Source organism: Cucurbita moschata, unplaced genomic scaffold (assembly GCF_002738365.1).
Source record: "Cucurbita moschata cultivar Rifu unplaced genomic scaffold, Cmos_1.0 Cmo_Scf00019, whole genome shotgun sequence".
NCBI lineage: Eukaryota > Viridiplantae > Streptophyta > Magnoliopsida > Cucurbitales > Cucurbitaceae > Cucurbita > Cucurbita moschata.
Genome location: NW_019268535.1, coordinates 746,424 through 762,535, shown reverse-complemented (window position 1 = coordinate 762,535; position 16,112 = coordinate 746,424). Strand labels below are relative to the sequence as shown.

General features: G+C 38.7%; 4 protein-coding genes across 7 annotated transcripts; 3 read left to right on the top strand and 1 right to left on the bottom strand.

Moving 5' to 3' along the window:
• Positions 1–1,353: 1,353 nt before the first annotated feature.
• On the top strand, positions 1,354–3,289 carry LOC111456946 (transcription factor MYB1R1-like). The gene is made up of 3 exons (XM_023099027.1): positions 1,354–1,735; positions 2,051–2,259; positions 2,635–3,289. The coding sequence occupies exons 1-3, from the start codon at positions 1,459–1,461 to the stop codon at positions 3,034–3,036; spliced, it is 888 nt and encodes a 295-aa protein (XP_022954795.1). The 5' UTR covers positions 1,354–1,458; the 3' UTR covers positions 3,037–3,289.
• A 1,885-nt stretch (positions 3,290–5,174) lies between these two features.
• On the bottom strand, positions 5,175–6,271 carry LOC111456949. The gene is made up of 2 exons (XM_023099030.1): positions 6,226–6,271; positions 5,175–5,937 (listed from the first exon to the last, which is right to left on the bottom strand). Exon 2 carries the CDS (start codon positions 5,933–5,935, stop codon positions 5,450–5,452), a length of 486 nt encoding a protein of 161 aa, XP_022954798.1. The 5' UTR covers positions 5,936–5,937; positions 6,226–6,271; the 3' UTR covers positions 5,175–5,449.
• Positions 6,272–7,882: 1,611 nt separating this feature from the next.
• Positions 7,883–11,424, top strand: LOC111456945 (polynucleotide 5'-hydroxyl-kinase NOL9). Of its 2 annotated transcripts, none has more exons than XM_023099026.1 (10): positions 7,883–8,065; positions 8,537–8,768; positions 8,887–8,984; positions 9,109–9,142; positions 9,412–9,581; positions 9,701–9,887; positions 10,041–10,221; positions 10,396–10,495; positions 10,709–10,836; positions 11,162–11,424. In XM_023099026.1, exons 2-10 carry the CDS (start codon positions 8,584–8,586, stop codon positions 11,213–11,215), a joined length of 1,137 nt encoding a protein of 378 aa, XP_022954794.1. In that variant the 5' UTR covers positions 7,883–8,065; positions 8,537–8,583; the 3' UTR covers positions 11,216–11,424. The 2 variants fall into 2 exon arrangements, with proteins under 2 accessions (XP_022954794.1, XP_022954793.1); XM_023099025.1 differs by having other exon boundaries at positions 7,883–8,080; positions 8,546–8,768.
• A 691-nt stretch (positions 11,425–12,115) lies between these two features.
• LOC111456941 (probable myosin-binding protein 5) lies at positions 12,116–15,273 on the top strand. 3 transcript variants are annotated; one of them, XR_002712848.1, is made up of 4 exons: positions 12,116–13,306; positions 13,607–14,497; positions 14,570–14,892; positions 14,971–15,273. XR_002712848.1 is itself a non-coding variant. In XM_023099018.1 (4 exons), the coding sequence occupies exons 1-3, from the start codon at positions 12,571–12,573 to the stop codon at positions 14,692–14,694; spliced, it is 1,752 nt and encodes a 583-aa protein (XP_022954786.1). In that variant the 5' UTR covers positions 12,116–12,570; the 3' UTR covers positions 14,695–14,713; positions 14,791–15,273. The 3 variants fall into 3 exon arrangements, 2 of the variants coding, with proteins under 2 accessions (XP_022954786.1, XP_022954785.1); XM_023099018.1 differs by having other exon boundaries at positions 14,570–14,713; positions 14,791–15,273; XM_023099017.1 differs by having other exon boundaries at positions 14,570–15,273.
• The last annotated feature ends 839 nt before the right edge of the window (positions 15,274–16,112 follow it).

Genomic DNA, 16,112 nt, shown 5'->3' with positions numbered 1-16,112 from the left:
CTCCAACTGATGTGTGATCTCACAATTTGTGACTCGAACAACCTGAATTGAGTTCACAACACTATCCAACCCAACCTACTTATTCTATTATACATATTACGTTACTAACTAAAATTTCATAAAATTCAAATACCAAATAGCTACAAACATAACGTATCACTAACATCAATTACAAACGTTAAATATTTTTATGATTGGGTTGAGTTGTAACCTTATTTTCAGGTTGGTCGAGTTGACCCGACAAATAAATTGTCAACCAACAAACCCAAATCTTCGATTTTTCAAAAATCTAGAAACAACCCAATTTTTATGGTTTGAGTTGGGTAGTCCACGTCGAATTACCCAATCATATGAACATCTTTTTTGAAATCTTTTTAAAATTAAAAAAAAGTTAGTAGTCCCTAAACTTTTAGGAAATTAACAATTTACTCCCTATACTTTTCAATTTGCAACAATTCAAACCCCACGGTCGAAATTTTCATCGACACGAGGGGTTACATTAGTAATTTAAGTAAAAGTAAAGGGCCAATGTGCAAATATTGTTTTGTTTGTACATGTGATGTGACATAGTTTTTTAATGCTTTGTCCCCACACATCTCACCTTGGGGTTTGTGTAAAGATTTGAACCATATATTGTTGAATGTTGATACCCTCAATTGCCCCATTCTTTCAATTCTTTCATTTTCCAATCTTTTTACATTCCTAGGTTTCTTTTTTCCATCCAAATAACTTTAACCCGACTCGTTTTGCTCGTAAAATAATGAATTCGATTGTAATGTTAAATTACAAATTTACCCTTTAAATTTTAAGCTAAATTCGAGGAGTGTGCATTTTTGTCTTGGGTGTTCTTCTGTCGTGCGATTTGGTGGCTTATGTGTGACCTGTGGTGACCCACGTCTCCTATTTGTCCAAGACGAGGGGCTTGAACTATGATTCGATTTGGGTATTCAATCTGGGTTTTATTATGCATCAAATTTAAAATTAAATCTAATAAATTTATTAAATAATTTTATTTTCTTAAATATGTTGAGAAATTATTCTTAGGTTTCGAGAAACGCAGATATCCGGTAAATACGATTTTTTTTATATTTTTAAAAAATATAAATAAAAGCATTATTTATCTTTTTAAAAAATAATTATAATCAATTAAAAAAAAAAGGAAATTAGCCTTATTTGCAAAAAAAAAAAAAAATAATAAAATAAATGTTATCCATAGCTTGTTCATATTTCAAAGGAGGAGTGATAATTAGATAATAGGAAATACACACAACAAAATGAAAGCCAACCAGAAAGTGCCACGTGTTACATAGACACTCACTCCCATGATTGTCACAGCCGCATATATATATATATATATAAAGCATAATTCAATGCACCACTTGTCTTGATATTGTTGTTTAATTTCGGTGGGTTTCTTTTTCCTTTTCTGAAATTTGTACTGCGTCGTCGAAGTTGCCGATGACGACCGACGTTCCTGATTCCGCCGTCTCCGGCGGCGTTACCAAGGAAATCATGTTGTTCGGAGTTAGAGTCGTGGTGGACCCGATGAGGAAGAGCGTCAGTATGAACAATCTCTCTCAGTATCAGCATCCTCCTGCGGTTTCCAATGATGATAACGGCGGTAATAGTAAGGGTAATATCTCCGCCGCTGAGAGGAAGGAAGATTCGGCTGCTGGTTATGCTTCTGCGGACGATGCCGTTCCCAATTCCGGTGGGAATCGTGAACGCAAGCGAGGTTCGATTCGTTCCCTGTTTTTCTTGTCGTTTCTTTACTTTTTTCGCCAGGTTAAATATAATCGTATCAATAGCGCGATGAAGATGATGATAATAATCAAGTGATTTTGAAATACTATTTGCGATTCGTCTGAGTAGTTCCTGTAAAACACTAACACACATTCGATTGATTTTTTTGGGAAGTTCTGATAGTCGGCAGGTTTTCACTTAATAGATTGAGAATTTTTGCTAGGTTTACTTTGGAATCGTATAGATTAGTTCAATTTATTCGGTATTTGAAGCTAATTTGGTAAGTTTGTTTGTGGATGATTCCCAGGAGTACCATGGACGGAGGAAGAGCACAAACTTTTCTTGCTGGGATTGCATAAAGTGGGGAAAGGGGATTGGAGAGGAATTTCAAGGAATTTCGTTAAAACTCGAACCCCAACTCAGGTGGCTAGCCACGCTCAAAAATACTTTCTACGCCGAAGCAACCTAAATCGTCGCCGCCGTAGATCCAGCCTCTTTGATATCACCACGGATACGGTAATTCTCATCTTTACAAAATTTATAACTTCTGTTTAGATGGTGAGAAGAATCCATGGATTGGTTTTCAAGTATTTTGCACTCTGTTGTTTGATTCCTTAGGGTTCCAAACTGTGATTTTCAGTTGAAATAGTGTATTCATTTGGGTAGGTGAATCAGGATTTCAATAAACAGATAGTGAAATTTCTTGGCCTATCTCCTTTTGGAATTTGCTCCTTTGTTCTTGCATTTTTTAACCCACAATAACAAAGAAAACCACCACTTCGAGTAGCAAAGGGATAAGAATAGTAGTTTTGGGATTCTAATGATAGTATACTTCAATAAGTGCAATTCCAAATCGATCTTTACTTATAATTCTTTATCTGGGTTCATTAGGTAAAGGTGGCTGCTGAAGAACACCAAATTCAACTTCAAGATAATTCCTCCAAATTGCAATCCTTATTGCCACCTCCACCGCCTGAAACTTGCAACATAAATGAATATCATCATCCGATGCCAACTTTTCCTCTATCTGTTTGCCCTGCAGTTTTACCTGTGCCAAATCCAATCGAAAATCTCACACTTGGGCATGAAAACCTTGACCTTACTGCTGAAATTTTGCCACTCAATCCAACCACACCCAAGATTAACTCGAATTCGAAGTCGGCATTAAAATCTGGAGCTCTCTCTCTTAACCTTTCTTTGCCTTCAAACTCTGCCAATTCTTCATCAAAACACCCTGATTTCCCAGGAATCACAAGAATGAGCAGCGGGGATAACATTATCAGTGTTTCTTAAAATCACTTTGAATGGTATGGTATAATGATCTGGAGACAAAGTGATTAGGCCACTAACTAAAGTTGTTTGTTGTAGTTGTATATCCCTTTCCCCAACCCCCAAAAAAAGGAGCTAAGAGAAGAGATAGAACTGCTGTGGCTTGTTGTTTTCTTTGTTTGGATTGTTGTTCATTTGGTGTTTGTCTGTATAACTGAACCTAACAAGCTGTCTCTGCTCTCTACTGCTTAATGATAACGTCTTGGCTTTTTCAGTATCTTTGTGTGGCCTTGGAGTGTTTTGAATTAGGGAAAATATCAAGTTTGATCAGGAGATGGTGATGTAGATGCCTCATGCCTCATATTTCTCTATCTTTTATTAGATTAGGTTTGGTGCATCTTGTGATTGTGGATAGCATTTGATCCTCTTTTGTGGGTCAAGGTGGTTGTACTGTCATTTTACTTTTATGTGAAGCTCATTCTCTTCCAATGCTAGATTTTATCTCATATGCCTTCCTTTCTGCTGGACTTTATTTGCAAGTTGCTCAAAGTTTCATTCATAGTTTTGGTAAATAGCCCGTTATGTGTCGTCGTCAGCCTCACGATTTTAAATCGTGTCTATTAGGGAGAGGTTTTCACACCCTTGTAAGGAATGTTCTCTGTTCCCTCTCCAACTAATGTGTGATCTCACAATCCACTCCCTTGGGGGCATAGTGTTCTCACTCAGTATCTGATTATGATACCATTTGTAAGAACTTAAGCCCACCTTAGGGGCCCAACATTCTCGCTGATACACCGTCAAGTATATAGCTTTGATTCCATTTGTAACAACCTAAGTCCACTGCTAGTAGACATTGCCGGCTTTGATCCGTTACGTATCTCCATCAGCCTGGCTACTAGGGAGAGGTTTTCTCACTCTTATAAGAAATGTTTTGTTCTCATCTCGAACCAACATGGGATCTCACAATATTGGTTTTCTTCTCCTCGCTACATAGTCTCTGATCAAGAAATGTATTAGTACTGAGAAAATAATCTTGTTTCGTTCTTCGTTTGATTTGATTTTTTAGACTTTATTTTGACTCTTCATGTATATGTATCCTATAGGTATCGGGCCAACTTCTAATCTCACGAGCCAACAAAACATACGAGTTTTTTTTTAGATCAAATTAAGTGTTATTAAATAGCATAAAGTTACCATTTAATATAATGTACATATGTAGAAGGCACATGCAAAAATATGTGAATAATAAAAAAGTGGGATCTAATTCTGATGCGCATACTTTGGGAACTTTATAGGTTTGATTAAGTAATACCAATAGTGTGGTTTTCTTGAATTTCTAGCTTTTTAGGTTCTACGGATTCTCAACAAAAGGGGATGCCATTGTTATGTGGTTGCTCCATACTTGGATAACACTCAAAAGTTAGGTATCTCTTTTTCCACTTTCCATTTTAACCATCTTTACAATTAAATGAATATTATTCTGATCCTTTTGCATCCGAGGGGAAGGAGCGGTGCAGCTCGACCGAAAAGGAGTTGAGGGAAAGGAGCAGGGCAGCTCGACTGATGAGGAGCCAAGGGGAAGGAGCAGTGCAGCTCGATCGATAAGGAGCTGAGGGGAAGTAGCGGTGCAACTCGACTAATAAGGACCCGAGGAGAAACAACAATGCAACTCGACTGATAAGGAGTCGAGGGGAAGGAGCGGTGCAGCTCGATCGATAAGGAGCCGAGGAGAAGGAGTGGTGTAGCTCGATCGATAAGAAGTTGAAGGGAAGGAGCAGTGCAGCTCGACTGATAAGGAGCCAAGGAGAAGGAGCGATACGACTCAACTGATAAGGAGCTGAGGGGAAGGAGCGGTGCAGCTCGACCGATAAGGAGCCGAGGGAAAGGAGCAGTGTAGCTCGACTAATAAAGACCCAAGGGGAAGGAGCGGTGCTACTCGATCTATAAGGAGCTAAGGGGAAGGAGCGGTGCAACTCGACCGATAAGGAGCTGAGGGAAAGGAGTAGTGCAGCTCGACTGATAAGGAGCTGAGGGGAAGTAGCGATGTAGCTCGATCGATAAGGAACCGAGGGGAAGGAGCAGTGTAGCTTGACCGATAAGGAGCCGAGGGGAAGGAGCGATGCAGCTCGACCGAAAAGGAGCCGAGTGGAAGGAGCGATGCAGCTCGACCGATAAGGAGCCGAGGGGAAGGAGCGATGCAGCTCGACCGATAAGGAGCCGAGGGGAAGGAGCGGTGCAACTCAACCGATAAGGAGCTGAGGGGAAGGAGAGATGCCAGCTCGATCGATCTTCTAGTTGTTCATACATATTTTTTAATTCATCAAAATTACTTTGAATTTATTGTTTAGTAAACCAAATGAAGTAGCGCTTAGACATTAATTCACAGGGATAAAATTTAGAGAATATATATATATATAATTTTCCCCCCAAAATCTGGTTAGTTCCGAGCAGAGGAGGCTCTACGAAGGCGACTTTCAGCGATTGAATATGGCTTCTTCGCCGTCGATTCATCCAAATTCTTCCTGTTCTTATGAACTTTCTCTATGTATTCAGACGCCCAACCATCCACATTCGCCTCAACAAAATCGCTCTCTTCGCGAATCAAATACGAGGAAGGCGACGGCAACGACGGCGACGAATACCTAGGCGATCCATGGCCGATTTGGAAGCCTCCTCCGCCTGGCTTCGTCACGTAGATCGGCTTCGCACGGCTCTGCGGCTCCTGCAACCGTCTACTTCCTGGAATCAGAGGCGTCGTCGCCGGATTTCCTCGCGATTGCCGCCCTGCCGCCCTAGATCCAGCAGTTACTTCATTGGCGGTTTTGGCGAAGGAAATAGAGCTGGAAAGCTTGATTAAATTCGCTACCAATAGCATGGATTTCTCGCAGAGCGATTCGCTCGATCTTCTTTCTTTACCGATCATAGCTGTAATTGATTGGAATGAAGAAACAGAGATGAAGTTGTGTTGTATTTATAGTATAATATGCAATGTTTTTGAGATTCTTTGCTTTTGAGGAGAGTGAGAGATGAGTGAAATTATAGTTCTAAGTTTGGATAGATTGTTTAGAAGGCAGATTCCATGTTCAAATTTTCAAAGAATAATTTAGGGCTTTTGCAAGTGGATAGATCCCTTTCTCACTTGCTAAGAACTCTACACAATCTATGAGTGCAGGGATGAGGAAGAAGAAGAATCCATGGGAGACTGATAGCTACCTTAACAATATGATAATGGATATGGATGCCGCGATGTCAAATCAGGTCTTTCTTCTTCTTCCTTTTTTCTGTCTCTTTCAGTTCTTGGTTCTAGCGATATATGCATTTGTATCGTTTTAAGCCACTGCCGGTCAATATTGTTCACTTTTGCCTGTTACGTATCGTCGTTAGTCTTACAGTCTTAAAACGTGTCTACTATGAAAAGGGTCTAGCCCTACTTCGTCCGGTGTCTTGCGCCGTCCGATTACTAGCTCTGATATCATTTATAACAGTCCAAGCCTACCGCTAACATATATTGTCCGTTTTGACCCGTTATGTATCTCCGTTAGCCTCATGGTTTTAAAACACGTCTACTAGAAAAAGGTTTTTGCACTTTTATAGCGAATGTTTTGTTCCCCTCTCCAACCGATGTGGGATCTACTAACATAGTTGAACTAATTTATGAACATGTCTTGATTTAGAGACTAAAAGTTCAAATCTCATGATTCAGCTGAAGCCATAAGCTTATTGAGTGTCAGCTTTGTTTCGTGCTCTTCCAACTCTGTAATGCTGTCCAACTTAAAGAAAAATTTAAGCTCCAACGTGCTTTTTCGCTCCTGTTTGTGACTTTGTTGGATATTAGGCGAGGTTTTTTCATCATCAACCAAGGTTCACGTCATTTGTAACTCTACCCGACTTGCTTCTATTATAGAACAAGTTGTATGGCTCAATCGTTGAGGTTCCTTGCATCCAATATTGCATCATTTTGATTCTCAACAACACAGGCCACGTGTTGCTACATTAATCTAAAGCTTCACCGAGATGTGTTCAATTAGTTGGATTAAAACAACCCTAAAATGCTCAACTTAGAGCGGTGATTTGAACTTGCCAACACTTCTCAAAGCATCATAGTGCTAACCAAAAGCAAAACTAAACAAACAAAAACTTAGGAGATATTTAAAATGCTTACGAGGACATGATTGACAAATTTCGTGTCAACCACGGGCTATCGAGTATCATTGATGCTTTATGATATTTACGAGCATTAGAATGTCACCCACCTTTACAACTCGCCGAAACTCTTATTGAGAATTGACTCATGAGTTAACGTCATTGATACTCCCGAAGATATCGATGCTTATGTTATTTATCAATCTTGTTAAGAATGAGAAATAGAAATAAAATTAGGATCGAAAGTATGATGAATGTTTACAATCGTTTAATTAGGATACAAACTATCAACTAATACTAGGATAAAATATACTACTAACAATTCCCAAAAATAAAGAAATAAAATATATTATTAACCATGCCCAAAAATAAAGAAAAAATATTAACGGGATTACGGATATATAAGATATACTCCATAACTAATTATTAAAATATATTCTCCAAATATCATATCTTAATAAATCTTGCTAACTCTTGGTGTATAAATGATGCACCGTTCTCCTCAATTGCATCACGACATCTCTCGATCCTTATAGCGTTTGAGTTGAATCGTTTAAGTTGTTCGAGTCATCGGGTCATATGAGCACCTCACTCGTTTTATTACTATTATTATTATTTTCATTATAATTGCTATTTTTTTTTAATATCAGCTCACTTTTTCTTAAGAAAAACAAAGATAAACGCACCGTGTAAAATAAAATTAAAAAAAAAAAAAGAAAAAAAAGAAAAAGGAAAAACCTAACTGCTCCATGCCACTTCTTCTTCTTCACGCCGTCTCCTCCTCCTCCGTTTCAGCAGCTTAGCGTCGACGCCGCCTCTTTCTTGTTCGCTGCTGCCGCCTCCATTGTCTTTCTTCCGTTCGTGCTCCCGCTGCCTCCTCCCTCCTAGGGTTTTTCCACTGATTTTATACTCCCTGTTGTTACAGGTGCTCTCCCACTCTCTATCTATGGCTTTCTTCTCACTTGAGAAACACAATTAGAACTTGTCTAATTAAAGAATGGAAGAGTTGTTTGATTTTTTTAATCTTTTTTAATATCAATAGTCGAATAGCAACGAAGATAAAAACAATCTTGGTTCGTATTTGGCTGTTCTGATTCGGACATGAATTAGTCATCTTATTCTTGTTTAGTTTCTAGCTTGATTGGCCGAACAACGTCAAACTTGTTTATATTTGTATATTTGTATATTTGTGATCCTTTGAATGTATGGAAATAAGAACATGAATCTAGACTTTTTATTTTTATTTTTATAATTAAAATACGAATCAATCACTTCTTGAATTGTTAAAGGTAGTCAAGTGAATGTCATTGTGTTTTAATTTCTACAAGTTTATCTCTTTGTATGTATTCATAATGGTGAGTGTCGACTAAATTGATGAATTTGCTTACAGTTGCTAGAGATTCAGGGAGACTCAATAAAACCCCATTCATGTCTTCTCTTTTAGAACCTGAAAACTCTCCCAATATTTTCATACCTGAAGAATGGTCCGAGGCTGCAGAGTCCATAGTTTTTTATTCTCCAACTTCACCGCCTCCTGTTGTTCTTATCTGCGGTGCCAAAAACTGTGGCAAAAGTACTTTCTCACGCCACCTTCTCAATGTTTTCCTTCAAAGGTTATCTTTGTTCTGATGATTTCAAAATTCAAATGTGGAAATGGTTTTTTTTGGATACCTCTATACTTAAGTTGCTAATGCTTCACACAATATGGTTTTCTTTTATTTCTGCTTGCAGGTATAAAAAAGTGGTTTACCTAGATTCAGATGTTGGACAGCCTGAGTTTACTCCACCGGGTTTTCTATCCCTCACCGTGGTTGACAAACTAACGCCAGGTTATTTCGTTAAGGTCCTTTGCAGTGTCGATAGATTCTCGTGTACCGAATGTAATAAATTTTTCCCCAATTGTAGTCTCTCTTGACTGAAAATCATTTTGTTCTTCTTGTTTTTTAAAACTAGATTTGTCGACTCCATGCCTAAAGACGCCAGAGAGGTAAATTGTGATGAATTCATTCTATATATATGTTGTAATTTGCTATCTGCATCTGTTGAATCCATCTTTTTTAATGTTGCCTTTTGTTTTCTGTTATTGAATATCTGTAACTCGACTATATGATTTGTGTTGAGGATTGTCGAAGTCAAAACCTATTCTAAATTTTTAACCAAGGATGATTTTACTATATCTTATGCCCCTTTCCTATTTATAAGTAATGAAGAATTCTGTTTTCTCACTGTGTTTTTTTTCCCCTGTTCTTCTTTTAGATGTTTTTTCTTTGGTGATGTATCCTCAAAAAGAGATCCAACAGCTTATTTAAGTTATGCAAGTTGCTTGTACGATTATTACTGCAAAGAGTACCATTCGATTAACAAGACTCAAGAACTTGCAAAGATTGAATTGCCTCTTATTGTTAATACACCTGGCTGGGTAAAAGGTATCCTACTCTTTTGAATTGTATAAATGGCTTAGTCAACATTTTTTTTCTTGCTTTGAATTGTCGATTACGTATTACGTTCTCCCTGTTTATTTAACTTCGATTGGCGAATGCCCCAGGTGTCGGTTACGAGATATTGGTAGATATGTTAAAATACATTGCTCCATCCTATGTAGTCAAAATAAATATATCTGCTGAGAGTAAGAACCTTCCGGCCGGGGAGTTTTGGTTAGAAGAGGAGGAAGATTTTGGGTCAACCAATCTAATAGAAATACGTTCTGCTCGGCAAGATGCGTTTAATAGATCGTAAGCTCTTTACTATCTTTAATTTCAAAAGCATATATTTATGCAGGTTGAAGGTTTCCCATAAACCTTTGTTTCATCCACTCGTTTTATTTCAGACAATGACTTCAAACATGAAAGTATAATATACTCACATCTCTTCCTTCATTGTGTTAGGATATTAGTACAAAAGGATGCAAGTCTCATGCGAGATTTGCGTATAATGGCGTATTTTAGACAGTGCTTTCCTAAAGATTGCAGTATTACCACAATTAAAGAGCTTGCACATGCACTGGCATCTCACCCTCCTTATCAAGTTCCAATATCAAGCATTAAGATTAGACACCTACACTGTCAGGTTGGTGCAAGAATCAACTTCACCAATTTTCTTTCTTCTTTCTCCCTTCCATTGAGCTTTAAACATCAGCAATGTTTATCACTAATTGAAATGCTGCACCTTTCTCATACTGAACCACAACCCCTGCATGCACACAACGTACCAGTATTAATCATGTCTTCATTTATCACTTAGGTCCCAAGCGATCAGATCTTCTATAGTCTGAATGCGACAATCGTCGGCTTAGCTGAATCCTCCAAAACTTCTGAAAATCTGTCATGGTGTGTTGGCCTTGGTAGGTTACTTCTACTACATTGTGCCACCAATATTTTTGAGTTATTTACCAACATGAGTATAGCTCAACTTGCATAAAATATACCCTCTCGATTAAGAGGTCAGAGTGTTGAATCAACATTTGAGTTATCTGTTTGTTTCGGGCCTTAAATTCATTTCGCAGAACTCCGTACATAGTTTAATTTTATGCTCAAACTAATATCTTACGGAACAGGAATCATTAGGGGCATTGATACATCTAAAGGTCTGCTATATGTTATCACACCCGTCGCCCATGGCACATTGGAAAAGGTTGACCTTCTTTTACAGGGTTTTATCCAAATCCCCTCATGTTTGTTGCAGGTAATAAATAGATCCTTATGTGAATTATTACCCATCTTCTTTTCATATTCCATTTTTTGGCAGCCCAATGTTCATTGATATTCATTATTGTTTCCAATTTCTTTTTCCAAAATTGTTCAGCTGTTTCCCAGTACATAACTCTGTAGCAACTGGGACATTTTTTGTTGCTTTAAAGTTTTTAGGCGCATAGTGGAGTTCATAAGATTGTTGTAGCTTGATGAACATAAGTCCAAAGGGATTGAGTCTGGTTGAATTACATAGTTTTTCAGGTCTACTATCATATTGACATTGTTCTAAACTCTTCTTCTGTGCAATTTTGTTCCAGGTTAAGGGATGCATATCTCCTTACATGTCTGCAAACATTCTGCCCACGAGCTAGTGCATTTACAGAGCTTCAATGCATTGGTTCTTTTTGTTCTTTGATATATAGTTCATTCTCTGTAAATATATTTGTCAAGAAATGTATGACAGTAGTCTACCATTTTTGTTTATTTAGACGCATCAAATTTGTTTTCTCACGGAGGAACTGGTTGTTGTTGAGTGGACATTGTTATATGAGAGATCTGTAGAAGGAAAATTTATTTGTTTCTTCCCACTTCGATTTTATTTTACAGACTACAAATTAGTTGGAAACAAGTTAGCAATAGAGTAGTTATAAAATTTAAGAAGAATTAGATATCCAATTTTGAACTGTTTTAGGAGAGAAGACGGATGTTAGCAGAAATTGTCCCTTTGGGCTTTCCTTTTCGAGCTTACCCTCAAGGTTTTAGAACACGAAGGGAAAGGTTTTCACACCCTTTAAATGTTTCATTCACCTCCCTAAGCGATGTGGGATCTCAGGGACCTCACTATCCACCCCCATTGGGAGCCCAACGTCCATACTCGCACCCACCTAATGTCTAGCTCTCATACCATTTGTAATCACTGAAGCTCACCGCTAGTAAATATTGTTCTCTTTGGACTATCCGACTAGCGAATATTGTCCTCTTTGGGCTATCCCTTTCGGGTTTTTCCTCAAGGTTTTAAAATGTGTCTGAGAGTAGGAATGTTTTGCTCCTCTCTCCAACAGATGTGAGATCTCATAAGGTTTACACCCCTCTCCAACAGATGTGGTATCTCTAATATAGATAGTAACTTTTAAATTTGAGTCTATTTGAATTTTGAAAGTTTCAATTTTATGTCTAATAGGACACCGATTTTACATTTTTTTTTTAATTTATAAATTCAAAATTTGAGACTATAAACATAAATTTTAATTTTAAAATTTTAATACAAACTCAAAATTAAAATTAAAAAATAAAAGTTAAAGATGTACACGTGGCAAAAAGGTCAAAATTGTAATTAATCGCTATTAGTTGGGAAGTGCAGGAACGACCGTTATTTCAGGTAAATGGTCAAGAAAGACAACCTCAGGTTGCTCCAAAAAAACCGGACATAAATCCCAATAAGGGTCTCCTTCCCCTAACTTAGCTCATAACCTCTTGCTTTGCTCTGTCGCCTCTCTCTCTCTCTCTTGGAAGAACACAACCCAGAAACACTCAGACACAGAGGAGAATCCTAAACAAAAAACACACACAAAAATCCCCCAACAAACAAGGAAAAAAAAAAAAAAAGGTCATGATCTAGGTCTGGTCCATCCCACCAAGATCATGATCTTTTCATCTCCATAAACGAAAAAAAAAGAAAAAGAAAAAAAAAACTCGGAATCTGAACCCATTTTCTTCCAGCTCGAGCATGGCTTCTCGTTCCTTCACCCGTTACGTAGAACAAGAACTCGGAAAGTTCCCACATTTCCTAGTTTGCGCAGTCCTCGAATGGGTTCTCATAGTTTTACTTTTCCTCGATGGGTTTGTTTCATTTTTAGCCAATGAATTCGCTAAGTTCTTCGAATTGAGAGTCCCGTGTTTGTTTTGTACCAGAATCGACCATGTTTTCCTCCGTAAAAACGCAGACAATTTCTACTACAACCATGCCATTTGTGAAGGTCACAAGAAGGACATTTCGTCACTTGCATTTTGTCACAACCATAAGAAACTCTCCGACATTCGAAAGATGTGTGAGGTTTGTCTTCTATCTTTTGCAACCGGGAAGGAATCTGATTGCGATACCTACAAATCCCTTGTCGGGATTTTGCATAAGGATCTCGAGTGTTTCGTCGAGGATGATAACCGACAGGTTGTGAGCTTACCAATGGGGAAGGGCAGCGGGGATTTTTGTTGTTGTTCGTGTTGTGGGGAGCCATTAAAGGTGAAATCGTCGAATTCTAAAGGAAAAAACGGGAGTACGTTTTCACAAGCGCCTGCACCTTCACCACGTGCAGCATTTTCCAGTTTAAAAAATGAAGAGAAGCCTACTGGGTTGGAAATACCACATATTCGTTACACCGAACTCAAACTGTTATCTGATACTGAACCGGAATTTGTAGAAGACGATGAAGGATTACATGGAAGGAATCTCGATGCTCATCCATGTAAGTTTTATTTATTGAATTTCAATCCACCCCCAATCACTTCGAGTATGTCAAAACATACCAACCCGTAACACCAAACGTCTGGGTCGATTAACTGAACTAACCTGAAACCAATGTTTTGAAAATTTATGAACTAAAATCTTAATTCTTTGAATCAACGTTCACAAAATCTCTTAACCTAACCCAACTCAACCCAACCTACGAACATATCATAAAAACCGACACGACTCGACTTTCTTTCTCGACATCATCCTTCACGTATACCGAATAATTTTAGTATCCGAATTCATTTGAGTGCAGTTAAGGAAGATATCAAAGCAGCTAAAACGCCATTGCTACCTGAAACAGAGGAAGTTCATGAAAGTTCCAGGACACCACTTTTTGGCAGAGGAAACAAATTCTTTGGTATCCCATTAACAGATTCTGTAAACGACAGTCCCAGGTGGGCTATTAGGATCCCAAAAAAGACACAACCAGAAAGAACAGAGCTAGCAGCAGAGACATATGAGACAGACATGTTGGGGACAGGAGACAATGATTTGATCTTGAATTGCTTGAACAGACAGGTTCCAATCGATCGAAAATCACTCATGGAGTTATACATGGAACTCGACGAAGAAAGAAGCGCTTCAGCCATTGCAGCAAACAATGCAATGGCGATGATTACTCGTTTACAAGCTGAGAAAGCAGCTGTTCAAATGGAAGCTTTACAATATCAAAGAATGATGGAAGAACAAGCAGAGTATGACCAAGAAGCCTTGCAAGCTTCTAATGATTTGCTTGCTAAAAGAGAGGAAGAAATCAAGGGCTTAGAGAATGAACTTGAAGCTTACAGAGCCAAATATGGATATCTTGGAGAAGATGAACTATCTGATGAAGATTACCAAGAATTCAAGTCACAATCATGTCTATCTTCTGAATGTAGTACACCATTTAGCACCACAGGGAAAGAGAATAACAAGCAAAGTTTTAACCATTTCGACGCGTTGAAGCTAGCCGAAGATCATAATATCAAAGAAGAAAGTATGAACAGCCATGGCATAGCTTTGCCATTCTCCCAGAATGAACCATTGAGAAGCTTTAGAGGAGAAAAAACATATCTTTTAGGCCGCTTGAAGAAGGGAAAGAAGAACATCTTATCCTCTGATGAATCAAGCTCTGGAAGTGTGAATCAAGTAGATGAAGCAACAGGTATAGTGTTTACATCAACGACGAACACGAAACGTTCTAAGCAAAGATTGACTTCGATTTCTAATCTTGCAGGAAAAGGAAGAGGTTATGGACTGAGCCAACAACTCACGGATCTTAACGACACGGTACGAGTATTTGAAGTAGATGACGAATTCTCCAAGCAGGAAACTTCGAAACCTCGTCGACAAGAACAGTGATTCTTAACTCCACATATCGGTAAAGTACTCGGTGATTCTAGACGGGTTTTAGCTAAAGAGAGTTTGAATTAAGGTGGGTGTTTTCTTTCCTTGCAGTTTCTTTTCTTTGTAGGATGTAATTAGTGTTGTGCATGACAAGCTGACTATAGATATCAAGCTCTTCATGAAGCTCGATAGCGGCTAATTTATTCGACACTGGTAAGAGACATTCTTTCATTTGTTCTTTAGTCAACAGACAAAGTCTAAGTACGATGATTTTTGGTTTTGGATTTGCAGCTGCAGAGCTAAAAGATAGTCAGCTGTCGGCGATGGGTGTAGAGTGGAAATGGTGTTAAAAGCAAAGAAGGGAAGGATGAAGGCCTATAGAACCTTAAGACAGAGAGACAAAACTGTTAGAGTTGTATGATTCAAGAGTTTTTTTTTTAAGTTATTATCCCCTCCCCTTAATGTTCTTTAGAGTTCATCAAAACGACAGCAATATGCCAGGAGTTTTGATTGGTTTCATCCCATTTGGTAAATGGAAACTGGAAAGGGGAAGAGGCCAATCGTTTCTAATGCAGATAGATATCATTTTCGTTGTCATTCATTGTTCTAGCATGTGAGATCTCACGTTGGTTCAAGAGGGAAACGAAGCGTTCTGATAAGAGTGTGGAAACATCTCCCTAGTAGTTGCGTTTTAGAATCGTGAGGTTGATGGCTAACGGGCCGAAGTGGACAATATTTGTTTGCGGTGGGATTTGGTTGTTTACAAATGGTATCAGAGTCAGGTATTAGGTGGTGTGCTAGTGAGGACGTTGGGCCCCCAAGGGGGGTGGATTGTGAGATCTCACGTCGGTTGGAGAGGGGAACAAAGCATTATTTATAAGCGTACGGAAACCTTTCCCTAGTAGACACGTTTTAAAACTGTGAGGTTGATGGCTAATGGGTCAAAGCGGATAATATCTGGCTAATGGGTTTGGGTTGTTACATATGGTATCAGAGTCGGGCATCGAGGGTGTGCCTGCGAGGACGCTGGCCCCCAAGGGAGGTGGATTGTGAGATCCCACATCGGTTGGAGAGAGGAACAATGCATTTCTCATAAGGGTGTGGAAACCGCTCCCTAGCAAATGCGTTTTAAAACCGTGAGGTTGACAGCGATACGTAACAGGTCAAGACGGACAATATCTGTTAGCGGCAGGCTTGAGTTGTTACATTTTAACTAACAATGTTTACATTTTTGTCCACGGCCAAATTTTGAACAAATGAAGCTGACCCGGTGTTTAAGGCTAAAACATGGTCATTTCTGTCCACCACCCTTCTCACAGAGCCGTACGTAGACGTGACCCACAGCGAGGTAGAAATGACTAAGTTACATATGGACTATGGCAACGTCAACAGCATTGTAACAGCCCAATCCCACCACTAGCAGATATTGTCCG